The 19,659-nt window shown below is 29.3% G+C and overlaps 1 protein-coding gene across 2 annotated transcripts in view; it reads left to right on the top strand.

The window, feature by feature from the left end:
* Positions 1–19,659, top strand: part of Itpr (Inositol 1,4,5,-trisphosphate receptor) — an 85,343-nt gene that overhangs the window by 36,694 nt on the left and 28,990 nt on the right. For both annotated transcript variants that reach the window (XM_075289443.1, XM_075289444.1), the window contains exons 3-6: positions 14,281–14,694; positions 16,933–17,055; positions 17,134–17,204; positions 17,273–17,388. In XM_075289443.1, coding sequence (XP_075145558.1) covers positions 16,955–17,055; positions 17,134–17,204; positions 17,273–17,388 — 288 coding nt within the window. In that variant the 5' untranslated portion in view covers positions 14,281–14,694; positions 16,933–16,954. The remainder of the gene's footprint in view (positions 1–14,280; positions 14,695–16,932; positions 17,056–17,133; positions 17,205–17,272; positions 17,389–19,659) is intronic.

Consider the following 19,659-nt stretch of genomic DNA (forward strand, 5'->3'; position numbering starts at 1 on the left):
GACGCAATATTCTCTTCTGTACGCACTGTACGCATTTGTGTGGTTGGTTTAATGTCCAATAAAGTAAACTGAGTGCGAAACTTGGTCACAATCGCATTAATTGTTTGCTCACTTGGTCGATTATGTAGACCATAAATCGGACGTAAAGCGCGAAACACATTTCGAACCGAACACTGATTTTGGTAATAAAATTCAATGATTTGCAAGCGTTGCTCGTTAGTAAGTCTATTCATGATGAAATGTCAAAGCATACTGAGCATCTTTCTCTTTGACACCATGTCTGAAATCCCACGTGATCTGTCAAATACTAATGCATGAAAATCCTAACCTCAAAAGAATCACCCTTTACAAACAATGTAGAAGAAATTATTCGATATTATATTTTATAACCTTTCATCTGGACGGATAATCGAACCGCGGACCATACAGTATGTAAACCAATACACTACCCTCTGGTGAAGTTACTAAGTAGATTAGGTTAGGTATAGTGGCAGCCCGATATTTCGGGCTCACTTAGACTATTCAGTCCATTGTGTTACCACAGTGGTGAAGTTACGTAGCTGTTATTGTCATCAACAGACAGTTATCGCTATAGCTATCAACAGACAAGTAACGCTAACAGTCAAACAGTTATATTTATACATCATAGTTTTGGGCGCCCACGTGCTGATGTAAAGAAAATTTGTTTTTAACAGAAATATACATTTAGTTGGCCACCGTGAAGCAATGGTTTGCATGGCCGCCTTGCATACAAAGGGTCGTGGGTTCAATTCCTGCTTCAACCGAACATCAAAAAGTTTTTGTTTACATACACAGCAAAAAAAAATTGGAAGTACTTCCAAAAACACAACTTTAAAAGCACTTCCAAAAATGTCCTTCCAAAGATGTTCTTTATTTTGATTACTCAGGAAGTTCTTTTGATTAAAATTTTTATAATTCTTTTTCTCATATTTTTAAAGGATATTTTTAACTTGTTTTGTTTCAAATAGTTTAAAAACAGAGTAAGAATTAATAAAATGGTACAATTTCAATTTAAATTTTTTCGAAAAAAATGCTAAATACATTCTAGAAAAATTGCGAAATTTTGAAAATATTTGAGGTAAAGCGTTTCAGAAAAGCGTTAGAATGCATTAAAAATCACAACAACAAAAATTTTAAATTATTTATTTATCAAAATATCACAACATTTTTTAGTTGACATCCAAAACACTGAATTCGGATCACACCTGAAGAAGTGATGTATATTCAATGCAACGGCTGTTGAAATGGTGGATATCCGTTAATGTTAAATTCATCGCTTCTGCCCCAAGTTTGCACCACTTCCGGAACTAAAACATTTTCACTACTTTTTTGGCGACGCTTTTTTTGCTGGGTATATTCCAAAAATGTCCGACATTACATACTTCTATATTAAATTTTTACTAACCATTCATTTAATTAAAATGTCTTCATTTTAAAGAATTGTTTTTTTTTTTTTGATACTGTGTAAATTTCGTATACTAAAATATATACTTCATAATATTTCATATTAGTTAAAAAAAGCTTTCATTTTATTTTCACAAATAAACTTCCTAACATTTTATGCCAGCTACCCTGTATATACAGAAAATAGCCCCCAACATGTCGTTATCTCATGTCTGGCATAAAATCCATTTTCCATCCTCTTTTCAATTCTGTTTGAGCAAACAAAAAAATTACAAGGCTAGAACATAACTGAGAAATGTCTAATGGCCACAGTCTAATCCACCAACAAAATGACACATTCTTACAATTTCTTTTTGAAAAATAAAGAAATAACCCTCATTTATACAAAAGTTTCATCTTCAGGATAAAATAGAAATAAAATCAAAAAAACCCCAAAGGAAGCTAAAACGAAATTTCCAAAGGCAATTTCATTTTGTCTTCAAATCTAAAAATCTTAACTTCTTAAATGTTATTTTTGGGGAGTATAATTGCTCTGTCAGATCAATAACTAATGACATCATATGACTTCACACTAGATTTCCTAGAATGTTTACTTAAGAAGTTGAAAAAAAAATACTAGATTTTCTTGGCGTTATAAAAGTACACATACAAATAGAGGTATTTACATAACCCACCCCTAAAACAAAAAGCCATACATACAACTACTAGAAGAGTGGAAAACTTAAGACTTTTCCTAGTAATTTTGGATTAAAGTGGCAAATTGGGGGATAAAAATCCGAATGAGAACAATGCCTCAAACAATGCTAGTTCCATTTTTTTTTCAATACACATTTTATAAAAAAATATAAGATATATTGATAGAAATATTGAAAATAATATGCAATATTTTTGCTGCCCATACAAAATATATGGCTATTTTTTCAAATCAAAAATTCAGGGATTGTTATCAATTGTTTAGATTTTCATCCCACTTGAAAGAAATGTTTTAACTGTTTTATGGGCATGTAAAAGAAACTTTCGCTGGAGGTGTACACAAGGCTTTAATATGGAAAACAATTGAAAATATATCGAGTATAAGATGTCAAACAACATGATTATATCATAGCTCCAAATATGTGTCTCTATTAGAGCACGTTTACATCTTCGTTTTCATGTTTACATCATAAATGGGATTAACTTTTAAAGACCTCACAATCTCCCTGTCAACCGTTAGTAACATTGAGATCTCCATTGTTAAACATTTGCAAAGTACAACCAACATTAAATGACACCTAGTAAATAAAAAGATCAGAATATACTTACACATAATTGTTAAATTCCATAATAAACGAAATACAAAATTAATCCCCCATCAAAATTCATCGCCATTACGGATGAACAATTTTCGAATGTTTACATGTTCTTTTGTATGTAACTGTATTACCGACAAGACAACAAAAATCGTATGTATGTTTACAGAAAATTTAAAGGGTTCATAATAACGCCCATCTCAACTTTTCACTAGCCTCTATACATATACGTTTTTCATATGTTTGGAACTCAAAATTTTTAACACAATATTTTTAAGTGCAAGAACATAATGTTCATAAACTAGCAAAACATGTTTGGGACATATATGTTAATATGTTAGAACATAATATGTTTGAGACATAAAATGTTTGTAAATATAATATGCTTGGATGCAAACATATATTAATTTAGAAATAGCCTATAAACATATATATGTTTAGAAAGACAGACCTAGAGAGTATGCTGCAGGTCAAATAATGGATGTAACCAATTGGCGCCTATAAAATATATATACCCCCATGTTCCGATATTCGGAATCGCAAATCGCATTTAGTTTTCTTATAAAGAAACAATAGAGATACTATGGGACTTAAATTAAATTTTTTTTTTAAATTTCGTATCAATTAGAACTATGTTGCCAAACTTTACATTTGTATGTTTTAGGGTTAAGAAAGTATCGCCAAAGGAAAATTTTGGGATTTACGATTCCGAATATCGGAACATGCTCTGTAGACAAAGAAAATTTCATTAATTTTTTTCTATCAATGTATGCCTAAGGTGAAACATAATTTTTGAGGGTGTAGTTTGTACAACTTTTTGTGGTGATGCACATAGAGTTTAATGTCTGGAATACAGTTGGTTTCCCTTGTGTTCTTGTGGAGTCATTGTCTCATGAAATTTTTGCCAGCTTTAATGGTTTTTGATTGTTTACGTCTCTAACAAAAATTTCCCGTTAAAACACTTCTACCACATATTTAATGCGAGAGAGCAACCCAACACAATATGAAAATTGGATGTTCTTCTAAAGGCACAACTTTAAAAGCGCTTCCAAAATATGTCTAAATGCTAAATCTATTTTAGAAAAATTGCGAATTTTTAAAAGTATTTGAGGTCAAACGTTTCAGACAAGCTCTAACGCATGTATTATAAATTATAATGGAAATTATAAAAAAAAAATTGATTTGGCAAAATATAACAGAATTTTTTACTTCACGTCCAGAACACTGAATTCGGATCACACCCACGGTTGCCACTCGAGCCAAAAATAATTTACAAAAATTTGGAAATAATATTACCACAAAACTACCAAACAAAAAATTGAATTTTGTCAAAATTTTATTTCTATAGAAAATTTTATTTTTATAGAAAATTTGTCAAAATTTTATTTTTTATAGAAAATTGTCAAAATTTTATTTCTTTACAAATTTATATCAACATTTTATTTCTATAGAAAATTTTGTAAAAATTTTATTTCTATAGAAAATTTTGTCAAAATTTTATTTCTATAGAAAATTTTGTCAAAATTTTATTTCTATAGAAAATTTTGTCAAAATTTTATTTCTATAGAATTTTTTGTCAAAATTTTGTCCTATAGAAATTTTTGCAAAAATTTTATTTTTATAGACATTTTTGCCAAAATCTTATTTCTATACAAATTTTTTCACAATTTTATTTCTTTAGAAATTTTTGCGAAAATTTTATTTTTATAGAAACTTTTATGAGAATTTTATTTTTGATAGAAAATTTTGTCAAAATTTTATTTCATTAGAAATTTTTTTCAAAAATTTATTTCATTAAAAAATTTTTTCAAAATTTTATTTCATTAGAAATTTTTGTGAAAATTTTGTTTCTAGAGAAATTTTGTTTCTATAGAAATTTTTGTGAAAATTTTGTTTCTATAGTATAATTTTGTCAAAATTTTATTCCTATAGTTTTATTCCTATAATTTTATTTCTTTAGAAATTCTTGTGAGATTTTTTTTAATAGAAAGTTTAGTCAAAATTTTATTTCTATAAAAATTTTTATTCCTTTAGAAAATGTTGTCAATATTTTGTCAAAATTTTATTTCTATAATTTTTTTTTAATTTTTTATTCAAAATTGTATTTATATAGAATTTTTTTGTTTCTACAGAAAATTTTGTCAAAATTTTATTCCTATAGAAAATGTTGTCAATATTTTGTTTCTATAGCAAATATTGTCAAAATTTTATTATTTATAGAAAATTTTGTCAAAATTTTGTTTCTATAGAAAATTTTTGGAAAATTTTGCCAAAATTTTATTTTTTTATAGAAAATTTTGTCAAAATTGTATTTTTTATAGAAAGTTTTGTCAAAATTTTATTTTTTATTTTGTCAACATTTTATTTTTCATACATAATTTGTAAAGTTGGAGGGAAATATTTGGCAAAATCTGCCAAAACATCAAGAATTCTACCAATCTACCATTTTTGGTAGAATTCTACCAACTGTGGCAACCGTGATCACACCTTGTCCATCGTTTGACAAGCCCAAATTTCTAACGGGAAGTGAAAAATGTCCTAGATGTGCAAGGCTTAAGAAAAGGTCAGAATACATAAAGTATTATAGCCAGCAAAAAATCCGTGCAACGTTTTTATCGACTTTTAGCACTTTTTTAGAAAACACATCGACAACTATCTGACGAATATAGACGCGAACTTTTTGCTATAACGAAAACGGTGGAATAATATTTTAGTTTCTAATATACAGGATAGTTGACACAAAATGTTACCAAGTTATATGATATTTGTTATATTGATAGCACATTATAATGTTTCTATGTCACTAAAAGCATATGAGTCTGATTATATTTAACTCATTATTCATTAACTCCAAGCACACAAATCACAACCGACTGTTGTTGGCGGTCTCAAACACCTCACCACACCTCAAACACAAATGATACTGATAGCGTTACACGAAAAAAAGCTTGGCCGGTTCCAAAGATGCCCAAAATTCGCATTCCTATTTTAAGGACAAGATATCATTGGTCCCATGACAATATTTTTTTAGTGTATGGCGTTAATTGAAATTAATTAAAATAACAAATAAAACAGGACCGAACCATTGCTTGAAGGATCAACCAAATCAAAGCCGTAACGGCTATCGAATCACATTGTTCTACCACAAGTAGCATAATCAATGAGTGCATGTTTGACTCAATGTTCAACGTCCAAAAATAAAATTTTGATCTTACATGTCAATGACATATTTTCTAATCACTTTTGAGTGTATGTTAAAAATATTCTTTATATTCTCTGGTTTAACTTTTTAAAGCCATAATTTGTATTTAAGAAATCGGCTTACTCTAATAAACTCTCATATTTTACCTATTGTGAATTTTATTTTGGGGAATTTTTATTATCGCATAAGCATAAATTTTATTATAAATGTAAGCGAAAAAAGACGTAATGATAAAAGGCCAATATTGTTAAGGTTGGTCCATGTTGGGGGTATGAGCGTTTGAAATATTAACGAGCAATTTGAACGAATAGGCCGCAATTACACAAGGATACATATATACAAAGGACCTCTGGGTTTATTATGTACATTTCATATTTATTATAATAAATATGTATGCTGTATGTTTAGATGTATGTATGTGTATATACATTATCCAAACAAAAGAATCACTGTATGGGTTAAATTGATTTTACATACATTCTTCCCTTCCCTATAATAAGAATAAAGGTCTATTCCGGCAGGGATTGTTTTTGTTCATGTTTGTATTTCTTCTAATTGAAAAAGAGTCATAATTGCTTCCATTTTTTCTTGCAGTAATAATCTTAATGATGTATATTTAATAAAAACAAAGGAACAAAGGAATTAATTAACATAATTTCTGTGGTGTTTAAAAAGAGGTAATTAGAAAATTTGGATAAAATATGAGTTAGTCCTCAGGCTTACTCCATGGGTAAGAGAATTCAATTAAATTAAATTATGCTAAACTATACATAAAAAAATTCACGAAAAATTTTCCAATTAAAGTCTTAATTGAGTTTTAAAAAATATTCAATTAAAAATTTAATTGATTAAACAATTTTTTTTAATTGAAACAAAAATCAAAAATCAATCAATTGACTTTCAATTAATTTTTTAATTGATACTATCATTTCTGTGATTGAAGACATTTCAATTAAAATTTTAAATCATAACTGCAGTTTTGCGAAATTTTATGCAATGGTTATTGAGAATTTTTTTGCATATATTTTTTTATTTATATAAAAAATTTCATGGGAAGTGAAAAAATTGAGAAATAATCCCGCTTAAAGAGAAATGTTTGTGGAATAACTTCCAATTTTTTTTGATATAATGAACTGTCAATAAAACAAATACCAGTGTGACCTTGGTAAAAATTCGTGCCACCTACCATTAACATATTTAAAATTCCAAAACTCCAAAATGTATATACTATAGTATAACAATGTATATATCTCATTTTTTTGTGGAAAAAAAATCAACTTTAGTGTATAAAAATCACCGTTTCCATTTTAATGGCCGAAAAACCAAGAGCTTAGCCAAAGTCCAAGTCATACATAAAAATCACAACAAAAGAAATTTGACCTCGAATAATGGAATGGTCGACAAGTTGTAATTTTATGGGTGGCATCCCCATGGAGGATAATACACCAAACATCTTTGCTCCATTAAAGAGATTTGATTCGAAATTGACTGTGTAGCAATGAGAAAAACTGAAATAAACTTCATAGTTCAGTATTGTGATGTGTGGGGGCGGGACAAGGGAATTAACATCCTGCAATAGATACTCTGGGAGAAATGCCAACTAAATATTATCCATTCTATTTGGGACGTGATGTAATTTGTATAGAAATTCAAGATTAACATCTATTAAGCATTTATTACAGCCATAAATAGAACAATAGATGAGTTTGAGTGAACTTGCTTTGTTTTTAGATTTTTTGAGTATCGCACAGGATTTTCGTGTGTGATTTATTAGTTATTGCTATTTGTTTTACAAAAACTTTGAATTAATTGACTTCTTTTGAAATCTGCTTATAATCTATACAAATGAAAATGTTCTTGCTCAGTTTGCATATCAAGATGAATATAAAACAAGTATATACAACAGTAAGATTGGCCGGGCCGAATCTTAAATATACTGAAAAAAGATATTTACGTGATATTAAAGATTACGCAACCTAAATTTTAGTATGCGAAATTCACAAAATATTAAGGACAAATTTCTTTAGAATAATGAAATTTTAATTAAAATAGAGTTTATAATCTTTGCTACAAAGAATTTTTTCATTAAACTTAGAACACAAATGTTGTAAATTTGCGTCTCTTCGTTAAAGTCGTATGTCTTTGAAGTAAGGCTAATTTTCCTTAAAGTAAAGAAACACATTTTTGAGTTAAAGAAATTGTCCTTAAATTAACTGAAATATTAAAACTTTAGATTTAAGATAAAAATTCTTCAAATATAGGCTAAGCCTTATTTTGAGGATTTAGCGTCTTTGCTTTAAAGTTTTTTTTTTCATTATATTTCATGTTAGCCTGATAATGAAACAGGCAATTGACGTCCAAATGCATTATATCTAATTATACAATTATTTTTCGAGCTTTATGGACAGATATAGATTAAGGAACATGGTTAATAGAGCCATTGAAAAGAAAACGCCAGATACCAATCTATACACGCCTGGACTGTACATGTTTCGGTTCGGGCGAATGAACCTTTCCACAGCCTTTAGTATAGATCTGGCTGGGAGAGATAACTCAATTTTGGGCCCTTTATGCTAACTCCTTATGGAGAAAACATTTGGGAAATTTCCTCTTACAAATTGAATCATCTTTTCTCCCACTGTACATCATCTTTTCATATAACTTACAAGTCCCTTAATCTTATTTTTATTTCGTTTTGTTACATAGTAATGCAACAACACGAAATTTATTTTTAGAAAGCTAATTTGTTAGAATTCACCTAAGTGGTGAACAGTCGAACAATGCTTATTGTTTCTACAGTCAACTACAACATATGACAATTAACAGAAACTGGTTTCCAGGATACAACAACAATTCTAACGCGTACATTAGTCGTTTTTTTTCCTAGTTTTACAACGGGCTCATCGTTGCTTATTATATTTCATGTTAGCCTGATAATGAAACAGGCAATTGACGTCCAAATGCATTATATCTAATTATACAATTATTTTTCGAGCTTTATGGACAGCTTTCGAGCTTTTTTTTCGAAATAAGAAAACATTTTTTATTTTGAAGCATCCGTTATAATTTGGATTTTTAAACTGACATTTGTTTGTACGTGAGTACCTTTATGAATGAACTGAGATCTGAGATCTGTATCCTTATTTTAATTTTATTGGTCCTATATTTAAAGGGAGATAGGTCCCTAAAAAATTTATTTATTTTAAAGAAGCCGATTCTTTGGCTCGGAATCAATACCAAAATCCTTAAGAGAAGGTCAAAATCTTTGGATCCAAGTAAGCTTTTTTTTGAGTGTACCCATCCCCATTTATCAAATATAATAGTTTCCTTTGAAAATTCTTCGTCTTAGCGGGTTACTTAATAATATATAGAATTTCAGGAGATTTTATGGCAAATATTCTCTCCACAATTTCAAGCACATTGGATAAAAACTACGGTTTCTAGAAGCCCAAGAAGTAAAATCGGAAGATCGCTTTATATGGGGATATATTGAAACATGGACCTATACACGCCATTTTCGGCACACGTATTTGTGGTCCTGAAATACCTCTATATTTACAATTTCAGGCAAATTTGATTTTGTATTTTAGAAGCCCAAGAAGTAAAATCGGGTGATCGGTATATATGGGGGCCATACCAAAACATGGACCGATACTCACCATTTGTGGCACGCCTCTTTGTGGTCCTTAAATACCTCTAGATTTTCATTTTCAGGCAATTTGGATTAAAACTACGGATTCTAGAAGCCCAAGAAGTAAAATCGGAAGATCGGCATACACAGGGTCGTGGGTTCAAACCCAGTTTCGACCAAACACCAAAAAGTTTTTCAGCGGTGGATTATCCCACCTCAGTAATGCTGGTGACATTTCTGAGGGTTTCAAGGCTTCTCTAAGTGGTTTCACTGCAATGTGGAACGCCGTTCGGACTCTGCTATAAAAAGGAGGTCCCTTGTCATAGAGCTTAACATGGAATCGGGCAGGACTCAGTGATAAGAGAGAAGTTCACCAATGTGGTATCACAATGGACTGAATAGTCTAAATGAGCCTGATACATCGGGCTGCCACCTAACCTAACCTAACCTAATCCAAAGATTGTAACTCCTCAAAATAAGTCTTATACCTCATACACCTTAGGTTCGAAATCTATTAAAAGTGGCAGTTGAAATCTAGTTAAAGTGGAAGCCTATATGTGAAGCGTTTTTATCTTAAATTTAAAGATTCAATAGTTCCCTGAATTTAATGACGATTTCTTTAAATCAAAAATGTGTTTCTAATACTTTCAGGAAAATTTGCATTAGTTCAAAGGCATGCGACTTTAATGAAGGGACGCAAATTTCCAAAATTTGTGTCCTAAATTTAATAAAAAAACAACATTTTTGAAGCAAAGATTATAACATTTATTTTAATTAAATTGTCATTATTTTAAAGAAATTTATCCTTAATATTTTGTAAATGGTGCATTCTAAAATTTAGGTTGTTTAATCTTTACTATCACGTAATTATTTTTTTTTTAAGTATACTTTAAATATAACACATTTTTAAAATAGGCAACATTGTAGATAGATATCCTTCCTATCACTTTACATATAAAATTTAATAAATTTTCCATTACCACCAATTTATTTAATTATTCGATAGCAGCATACATATAACATAATTTTAATTATAGTACAAAATTTGCCTTTGGCTATCTCAATATCGAACCGTAGACTATTAAACATTCTCTTGTTATGAATACGTGTATGTACGTATATGCCTACATATTGAATCTGTTATTAGTTTGTATCTAGATAATAATTTTATTCAATATTTAATATCGAATAAATTATAGACTGTTAACAATATGTTGTGAGTTTTTATTACTATTCAATATTTTTTGAATAAAATAACAATGTACTTGCTTAAAATTTTTGTGTGCATTTAAAAAGGTAATAATAAGTTATATATGAATCATTTTTTTAAATAAAATTGTTTTGCCTCCTTAAAATATATTTATTTTAAGGAAGCCGTGCCTTTGCCTCGGAGTCGATTAAACTGAAAAAAATATTGATATGGAAGACTATGCAACCTAATTTTTAAGGCACGCATTTTACACAATATCAAGAACATGTTTCTTAAAAAAATTAACTACACAGAAAAAATTTTCACAAAAATTTTTTCAATTAAAATCTTAATTGAGTTTTAAAAAATATTCAATTAAAAATATAATTGGTTCAATAATTTTTTTTAATTGAAATCAAAATCAATCACACAATTGGATCAATTAATTTCGTGTTTGAAACAAAAAAAAGTTTATGTGTAAAAGATGATCATGATCTTTGCATTAAATTTTTTTCATTAAATTTTGAACAGGAATCTTTGAAACTTGCGTTAAACTCGTTAACTCTGTTAAACTCGTATATCTTTAATGTAAGGCAAATTCTTACAAATAAAGAAAAACATTCTTGATTTATAACAAAAATCTTTAAATTAACTGAGGTATTGAATCTTTTGATTAAAGATTAAAAAATCTTCAAATATTGACTAAGACTTATTTTGATGACTTATCGATCTTTGATTTGAAGGAAATGAAATAAAATTAATTTTTTTTAACAGGACCTTTTTCTTTATATTTAGGAAAATTTTCTTTATTTCAAAGATTTTCGACTTTGAATGCAAATTTCAAATTAGTATCCCAAGTTTAACTCAAAATTCTTTAAAGACCTTATACATTTTGTTTTCATTAAAATATGTTTATATTAAAAACATTGATTTGTACATTTGAGTGTACATCTTGTGTCCTAAAACATGGGTGCATATTTTTTCAGTGTATTTTGATTTTTTTTATACTAAACATAATAATTTTGATTTTATGAATTTTTCACTTAAAATGAAAATGTCAATCCATTAATTTAATAACTCAGTTAATTTATTGATAAGAAAGATTTCAATCCAACTATGTTAGCATTCTTGAAGATGACGACGGGTAATCGATAATAGTTGCAAAGTTATATTGTTTTATAAACTATTGAAGACATTTCAAAAGACCTTGCTGAATCTTGGATAGCTAACCTTGGGGGCTATTTAAAAAAAGTGGACGAAAAAATCTTTTAATAAAAACACATGAATTTGAAGCAAACGTAGCTATGTTTAAAATGTCAAAAATGTCGTATATGAGAAAAGAAAAAAATATTCTTTCAGTGTAGAGGTAGTACAAGTCAAAACCTCTAGCTTTATTTCAACCACAAGAAATTTATTCTATAGGAGATTTCAAAACAATGGTTTGTCTATCATATATATTCCAGCAAATCTGGCTAAGTAGTTGTGGTGAAAAAGTGCATTTGTGCTATACCCACGGTTGCCAATCAAGCCACAAAAATCTACCAAAAATTTAAGAAAGTTTTACCAAAAACCACCGAAAATTTTGTCAAAATTTCATTTCTATGGAAAATTTTGTCAGCATTTTTTTTCTTAGAAATTTTTCTCTTAATTTTATTTCTATAGAAAATTTTTTCAAAATTTTATTTCTATAGAAAATTTGTCAAAATTTTATTTCTATAGAAAATTTTGTCAAAATTTAATTTCTGTAGAAAATTTTGTCAAAATTTGATTTCTGTAGAAAATTTTCTCAAAATTTTATTTCTATAGAAAATTTTGTCAAAATTTTATTTCTATAGAAAATTTTGTCAAAATTTTATTTCTATAGAAAATTTTGCCAAAATGTTATTTCTATAGAAAATTTTCTCAAAATTTTATTTCTATAGAAAATTTTCTCAAAATTTTATTTGTCTATAGAAAATTTTTTATTTCTATAGAAAATTTTCTCAAAATTTATTTTGTCAAAATTTTATTTCTATAGAAAATTTTGTAAACATTTTATTTCTATCGAAAGTTTTGTCAAAATTTAATTTCTAAGAAAATTTTGTCATCATTTAATTTCTATAGCAAATTTTCTGAAAATTTTATTTCTATAGATAATTTTCTCAAAATTGTATTTCTATAGAAAAATTTTGTCAAGATTTTATTTCTATAGAAAATTTTGCAAAAATTTTATTTCTATAGAAAATTTAGTCAAAATTTTATTTCTATCGAAAGTTTTGTCAAAATTTTATTTCTATAGAAAATTATGTCAAAATTTTATTTTTATGGAAAATTTTGTCAAAATGTTATTTCCATAGAAAATTTTATCAAAATTTTATTTCTACAGAAAGATTTCTAAAAATTTTATTTCTATAGAAAATTTTGTCAAATTTTTATTTTTGTAGAAAATTTTGTGAACATTTTATTTCCATCGCAAATTTTTTCAAAATTTTATTTCTATAGAAAATGTTCTCAAAATTTTACTTTTATAGCAAATTTTGTAAAAATTTTATTTCTATAGAAAATTTAGTCAAAATTTTATTTCTATAGAAAATTTTTTCAAAATGTTATTTCTATAGAAAATTTGTCAAAATTTTATTTCTATAGAAAATTGTTTCAAAATTTTATTTCTATAGAAAATTTTGTCAAAATTTTATTTTTATGGAAATTTTTGTCAAAATGTTATTTTCATAGAACATTTTGTCAAAATTTTATTTCTACAGAAAATTTCTAAAAATTTTATTTCTATAGAAAATTTTGTCAAAATTTTAATTTTATAAAATGTTCTCAAAATTTTATTTCTATAAAACATTTTCTCAAAAATTTAAATTGAAGTACATCTTACTTGGGGAGAAATATTTTGCAAAATCTAACAAAACATCAAAAATGCTACCAATCTACCAAACAGTAAAAAATCTACCACTGTTGGTAGAATTTTACCAACTGTGACAACCGTGGCCATATCCCCAATGATACCGCATGCTTGGGAATAATGAGTTATAAACACGGGCCGGTTTCGGTTATTATACATCAGATTTTCATGAGTTCTACCACATAGTAAATACATTTGTTGTTTATTTTTAGCAAACTCCATAGGTTACTCATATCTCATTAACACTTCCAATTTATTTCTTGTTAATACTGTAGAGAAGTACTTTCCTTATATAACATGTCGTAAAGATAATATACAAGACTTATATTTAGATTTAAGCGCTTACAAATTTTGAACTTATTTGCCTAATTTGGTTATGAGAATATTTTGTACTAAGAAAAGCCATAGTATAACTGTGTTACCGACATAAAAATGAAATGTATGACTGAGGTATAAGTGTACATGTCGATAGAGTTTGAGGGCATATAAAACACCATTAAAGCCATTATTTTCCATCCGGGGGCCAAATATTGCCCACATCTATGGAAAAAAATTTCCAACTATCCATTATTAAAATTCATGATTGTTCTTTTCACCACCCACTAACGTGAAAGGTGTATAATTTTTCTTCTATTTTCTTCTATTTCATTGCAGACCAGAGGGACCCATTGAAGAATTTCATAACCAGCAAACTAAACAACCTACCACCACATACAACGCTTACAACTAACATAACTGAAAGAACTACTTAAAGCTTTTATGCCGCCCTCAATGTGTTGAAATATAATGCTAACAAATTGAAGATAAGAAAGAAAAGGGCAAACAATAGACAGCAACAGTTTGCTGTTTGGACTCTAGAGGGCAGGTAACCCCCTTTAGCATTAAAAGTAGCCATCGTGTTAGCTACGTCATAGCATATTGTGGTCATTATCATCATCATTCTATGAGTTTGGTTTAGTGGCTATGTTGTACTAAGTCACCGTATGTTTAAGAATAAACACTTTGGCTACAAGCCTTTTCATCGTATGTATGGGCACTTGTAGAAGACATTATATGCAGTGCACTTAGGTAAGAAGAAGGTGGTATAAATTTAAAAATACACTCAAGAAAAATTTGAAAGAGATATTGAAAAAAATCTACGTAAGAGATTTAAAAAGTTGTATCTCCACAAAATGTACTAAACTGTCTTATCGACACGATATATATACACAGAAAAAAATTCCACGAAAATTTTTCCAATTAGAGTCTTAATTGATTTTTAAAAAATATTCAATTAAAAATTTAATTGATTCAACAAATTTTTTAATTGAAACAAAAATTAATATTATCAATTAATTGTTTAATTGGATCAATTAATTTTTTAATTGACTTTCAATTAATTTTTTAATAGATACTATCATTTCTGTAATTCAAGACATTTCAATTAAAAATTAATTGGACCAATTAATTTCGTGATTGAAGACAAAAAATATTTTTTTTTGTGTGTAGCTACCAGGGACGAACATAGACATCTGCTTCGAGGGAAAGCTCGAGCGAAAATTTACTCTGGCTGGTCAAGGCTTTTTCAATGGGAATGGAAAAATTCAGAGTGAATCAGGGTCCTCACTGAGTTCGTCCCCGATCAATATATTAATATATATCACGTTGTTACCGACACTAATCATATTATGTTAAGCCGACACGAATGATATTGTATACAACCAGAATTTAATTTGCATATTGATTTTAATACACGGCATATGTGATGAACGTAAGGCGTCGATAACAACGTAGATTTCAGAAATGCATATTTCCAGAAAGAGATATTGAAAAAATTTCTGCGCAAATGTTTAATTATTAAAAATTTATTGTGGAATTTCCATCCCCATGATATTCCGTAAATTGTATTATCGAACTTATCGATAAATATAGCTACGAACACAGATATTTGTTTTGAGTGGGCCCGATGACATTTTTGAATGCTATATTAATACGAAATGAATGATCAGACTATGAGTTTATCCGGACGACCGTGCACATATATTGATATGGTCAGACACCCGATATGTTACCAGTCCTTACGAAATGCCTTGGTGGGGCGTTGTTATCGACCGTTTACGTTTTACTCTCATAAAAAACACATGAGAAAACTGTATTATGGACATGAGACATTCCATCATTTGCATATTGATCTTAATACACCACATATGCATTCAAATAAATCAGCTTGAAAAAATTGCTAAAAAGTTAGAGTTTTTAAACGCAGAAAACAATATTATCGACACGAATTTGTCGATTAGCTCATTAAATTACATTGGACGGATCATACGAAATGCATCGGGTAAATAGACGGACGTATATTGTTGTTATCGACCCGGATAACGTTGTATTAAGAAACTAACCATTATTTCTTATGACTACACACAAAAAAAATTTTTCTAATTCAATCACGAAATTAGTTGATCCAATTAATATTTAATTGAAATGTCTTCAATCACAGAAATGATAGTATCAATTAAAAAATTAATTGAAGGTCAATTAAAAAGTTGATTGATCCAATTAAAAAATTAATTGGTACTATTATTTTTGTGATTGATTTTTGTTTCAGTTAAAAAATTTGTTGAATCAATTAAATTTTTAATTGAATATTTTTTTAAACTCAATGAAAATTTTAATTGGAAAATTTTTCGTGAAATTTTTTTGTGTGTACCGGTAAGACAACATTCCTTTGTAATTTGAACATTTTAACATTTTATCTCCACATTGTGGTGCTCCGACGTTATCCCAGACATTCATATCGATCTTAATACCGGGCATCCCATATGTTAACAGTTCTTAAAAAATTCCGTGGGACATTGTTATCGATTGTTTACTTTTTACTCCCATACGAAGTAGACGAGAAAGCTATATTACGGACATTAGACATAAATTTCATTAAGAGCATAAGGAAATTAATAATGAAAAGTATGAAACGAAATTTGACAAAGTCGGATAACAGTGTATTTAAAGAAGTGTCGCTACCGTATATAGGCATATGTACCTTATTCGTAGCAAAACTAGCAGAAAAAACATTTTCTAATTTTGCCAAACAGTTTGCTTCCTATATGCAGTTTGTGAGTACGTTGTTATCGATAGAAAGTATGAAGAAAAAATAAAACTCTATTCTTGGCAGATAAACATAATCTACGTTAATGGAATGTAAACGATTCTCTTTTTTCTTGAGTGTATTTCCAATTTTTCTGTATATAAAAAAAGCTTTCCTCTTCATAATACTTAGATTTCATTTAATTTATCCTCCTTGCCATTCCGACAATTTGTCTCCAATAGGTAAGATAGCACAAGCTCAACAATGGGTGACAATATAATTGGTTCAGCCAGCTTTTTGCATTTGGGTGATATTGTATCACTATTTGCTGAAGGCAGTGTTTGTGGTTTTCTCAGTACTCTTGGGTAAGTATAATAGCAATAGCATATGTTTGTATGTGATGTTCATGAATTTCCTCTTTATACGCTACAACTTCTATTTAGTTTGGTTGATGATCGTACTGTAGTATGTCCTGAGGCTGGTGATTTGAATTTTCCTCCGAAAAAATTTCGAGGTGAGTTTATGTGGTTGTGGTCATAGCATATAATTAAAAAATACTATGTATTTTATTTTTAATTATAGATTGCCTAATAAAAGTATGTCCTATGAATCGATATTCGGCCCAGAAGCAATTCTGGAAGGCAGCCAAACAATCAGCGAGCTCAAATACAGATACAAATTTGCTGAAGAGATTACATGTAAGTAAAAGAAGAAGTTGTTCGAGTCTAAGTAGTTTGAGTATAAATATAAACAAAAAAATATTCGTTTAAGCCTTCATATATTAGGGTTATTAGTTATAGACCAATTTTTTTTCATCATGCGTCCTACAGACTATAAGTTTTTCCGGGCGGAATGTCTGTGTTTGTGAAGAATCTTACAGTGTGTCCAATCGATACGAATTGTCGGCGATGACTAAATAATCGGTAAATGTGTGATCGATCCCATAAAGATGCAGCAGTATCGATTATGCCTTCGGGTTTCACTTATGGGATATGTTCGACACGAGCACTATCGTCCGGATAAACTTATAGTCTGCACGGCGCATCAATCAGCAATTCTAATTTTTATATGATTTTGTGTGATATTTAAGGGCCTACTTTAAAGAAGGAAAATGTCGATACTCATGAATTCAAATGAAACTTATGGCAATTCCAACAATTTAATAAAGGTAGAACAGCATTATCGGCTATAAAAATTACTAATTTAAGATTTCCATTGATATTCACACTATTGATATTCTACTAATGTCGATAACACGGTTTCAAATGTAAATCTTTAGCCTGGTAGCCAGTTCTTAACATTAAAACAATCGATAACGGGACCACACAGAAGAATTGCTCATATCAAATTTCCTTAATTATTCACACCAGGCTTTATAAAATTATATAACGTTGTTTATATACTAACGTAGATAACATGGTTTCTCATGTAATTCTTATTTATAAAAAAAAAAATAAAACATTGGATAACGTAGATTCACAGACATATTGTTACTTTCAAATATTCATCCCAGGCTTGTTTGCAATCCAGGCTTTATATAATTCTATAAGGTTGTCTAACTACTAACGTCGATACAACGGTTCTTCACGTAATTCTTATTTGAGAAATAGGAAAAACTATTATACATTTTTGTCCACAGTATCATTGAGTTACAATGGATACGTTATTATCGATTGTTGACTTTTCAAATGATATATGATAAACCTGCATTATCGGTATTCGAAGAAATAGTCTTAGCTAGAGTCTTAATCTACAAGGCTTGTTGTATGCCGATAATAGAGTTTGCCTTGTTGTTGTAACAGTTTATTGTGATTTCATCCATTTTATGTTATACGTCTGCGACTAAGGTGGGGTGTGTCCAGAGTAGAGTAACCGCAACTTATATGGGGAACAAAAAAAGTCGGAATCTTGTTCGCTTTAACCCCACAAAACGAATCCCCTTTCCAGATATTGGGATAGCCAAAATTTGAGCCCAATTAAACGACGTTAACACGTGCCGCTCGTCGCTCAAAATTTGAAAAAAACAAATTTTTTGGCCAAAAAGTTGACGTATTGAGCCCCATATAAGTTGCGGTCACTCTAGTCCAGAGTGATCTGGTGGTTAGTCGGGTTGGTTTAGCTGGACAAGAGGAAAGATGACGCGTGTTGTTTTGTGAGTTTTGCCTTGTATTTGGCATTGGAGCCAGCAGCCGATAACAACGTCTAACGACTATACGGTAGCAAAACTACCGATGTCTTTCTTATGGGTAGCAGAAATTTCGCTAGTACTTCATACCGGGAGCCACCGTGCTGTAATGGGTACCTTGCCCGCTTTGTATACCTAGGGTCATGGGTTCAGCCCCAGTTTCCATCGAACACCCAAGAAGATTTTTAGCGGTGGCTTGACCACACTCTGTATGGTAGCTACTGAGTTTCTAGGTGTTTCATAGCTTTACCATAATGTGATATGACGTTGGGCCTCGGCTATAAAAAAAGAGTTTTCTTGTCATTTATCTAAATATGGTATCGGATAGCACTAGGACATAAGTGAGAAGTCCACCAATATGGTATCAAAATGGACTGAATAGTGCTCCTGAAATAATGGGCTGCCACTATACCTTAGCTAACCACATTATGAATTCATAGACATTTTTAGAGTAAAATTTTTGTTGAACGATGTTATCAATGGTAAACTGTTATCGATAGTTTCAATTTTCGGCCATAAAAATTGAATTATTGGCATACAGGACAGGACAACAATCTGCGCATATGTAAAAGCAACTCCATCAGAGAATTATCGGTAACGGAAACATCCATGCAAATTTTGTGGTTATTGAAAATTTTGTTAGAATCTTTTAAACACCAAGGAAATATAAGATGGAAGGCCAGCCCCTAGTTAGTTATCACTGATAAATTGAAAAATTATTATTACTAATATACAAAAATCATACCAAGGAAGCCCACACAGCTTATCCGGTAATATCACCCTG

The sequence above is a fragment of the Haematobia irritans genome, chromosome 1 (genome assembly GCF_050003625.1).
Source record: "Haematobia irritans isolate KBUSLIRL chromosome 1, ASM5000362v1, whole genome shotgun sequence".
Lineage (NCBI taxonomy): Eukaryota > Metazoa > Arthropoda > Insecta > Diptera > Muscidae > Haematobia > Haematobia irritans.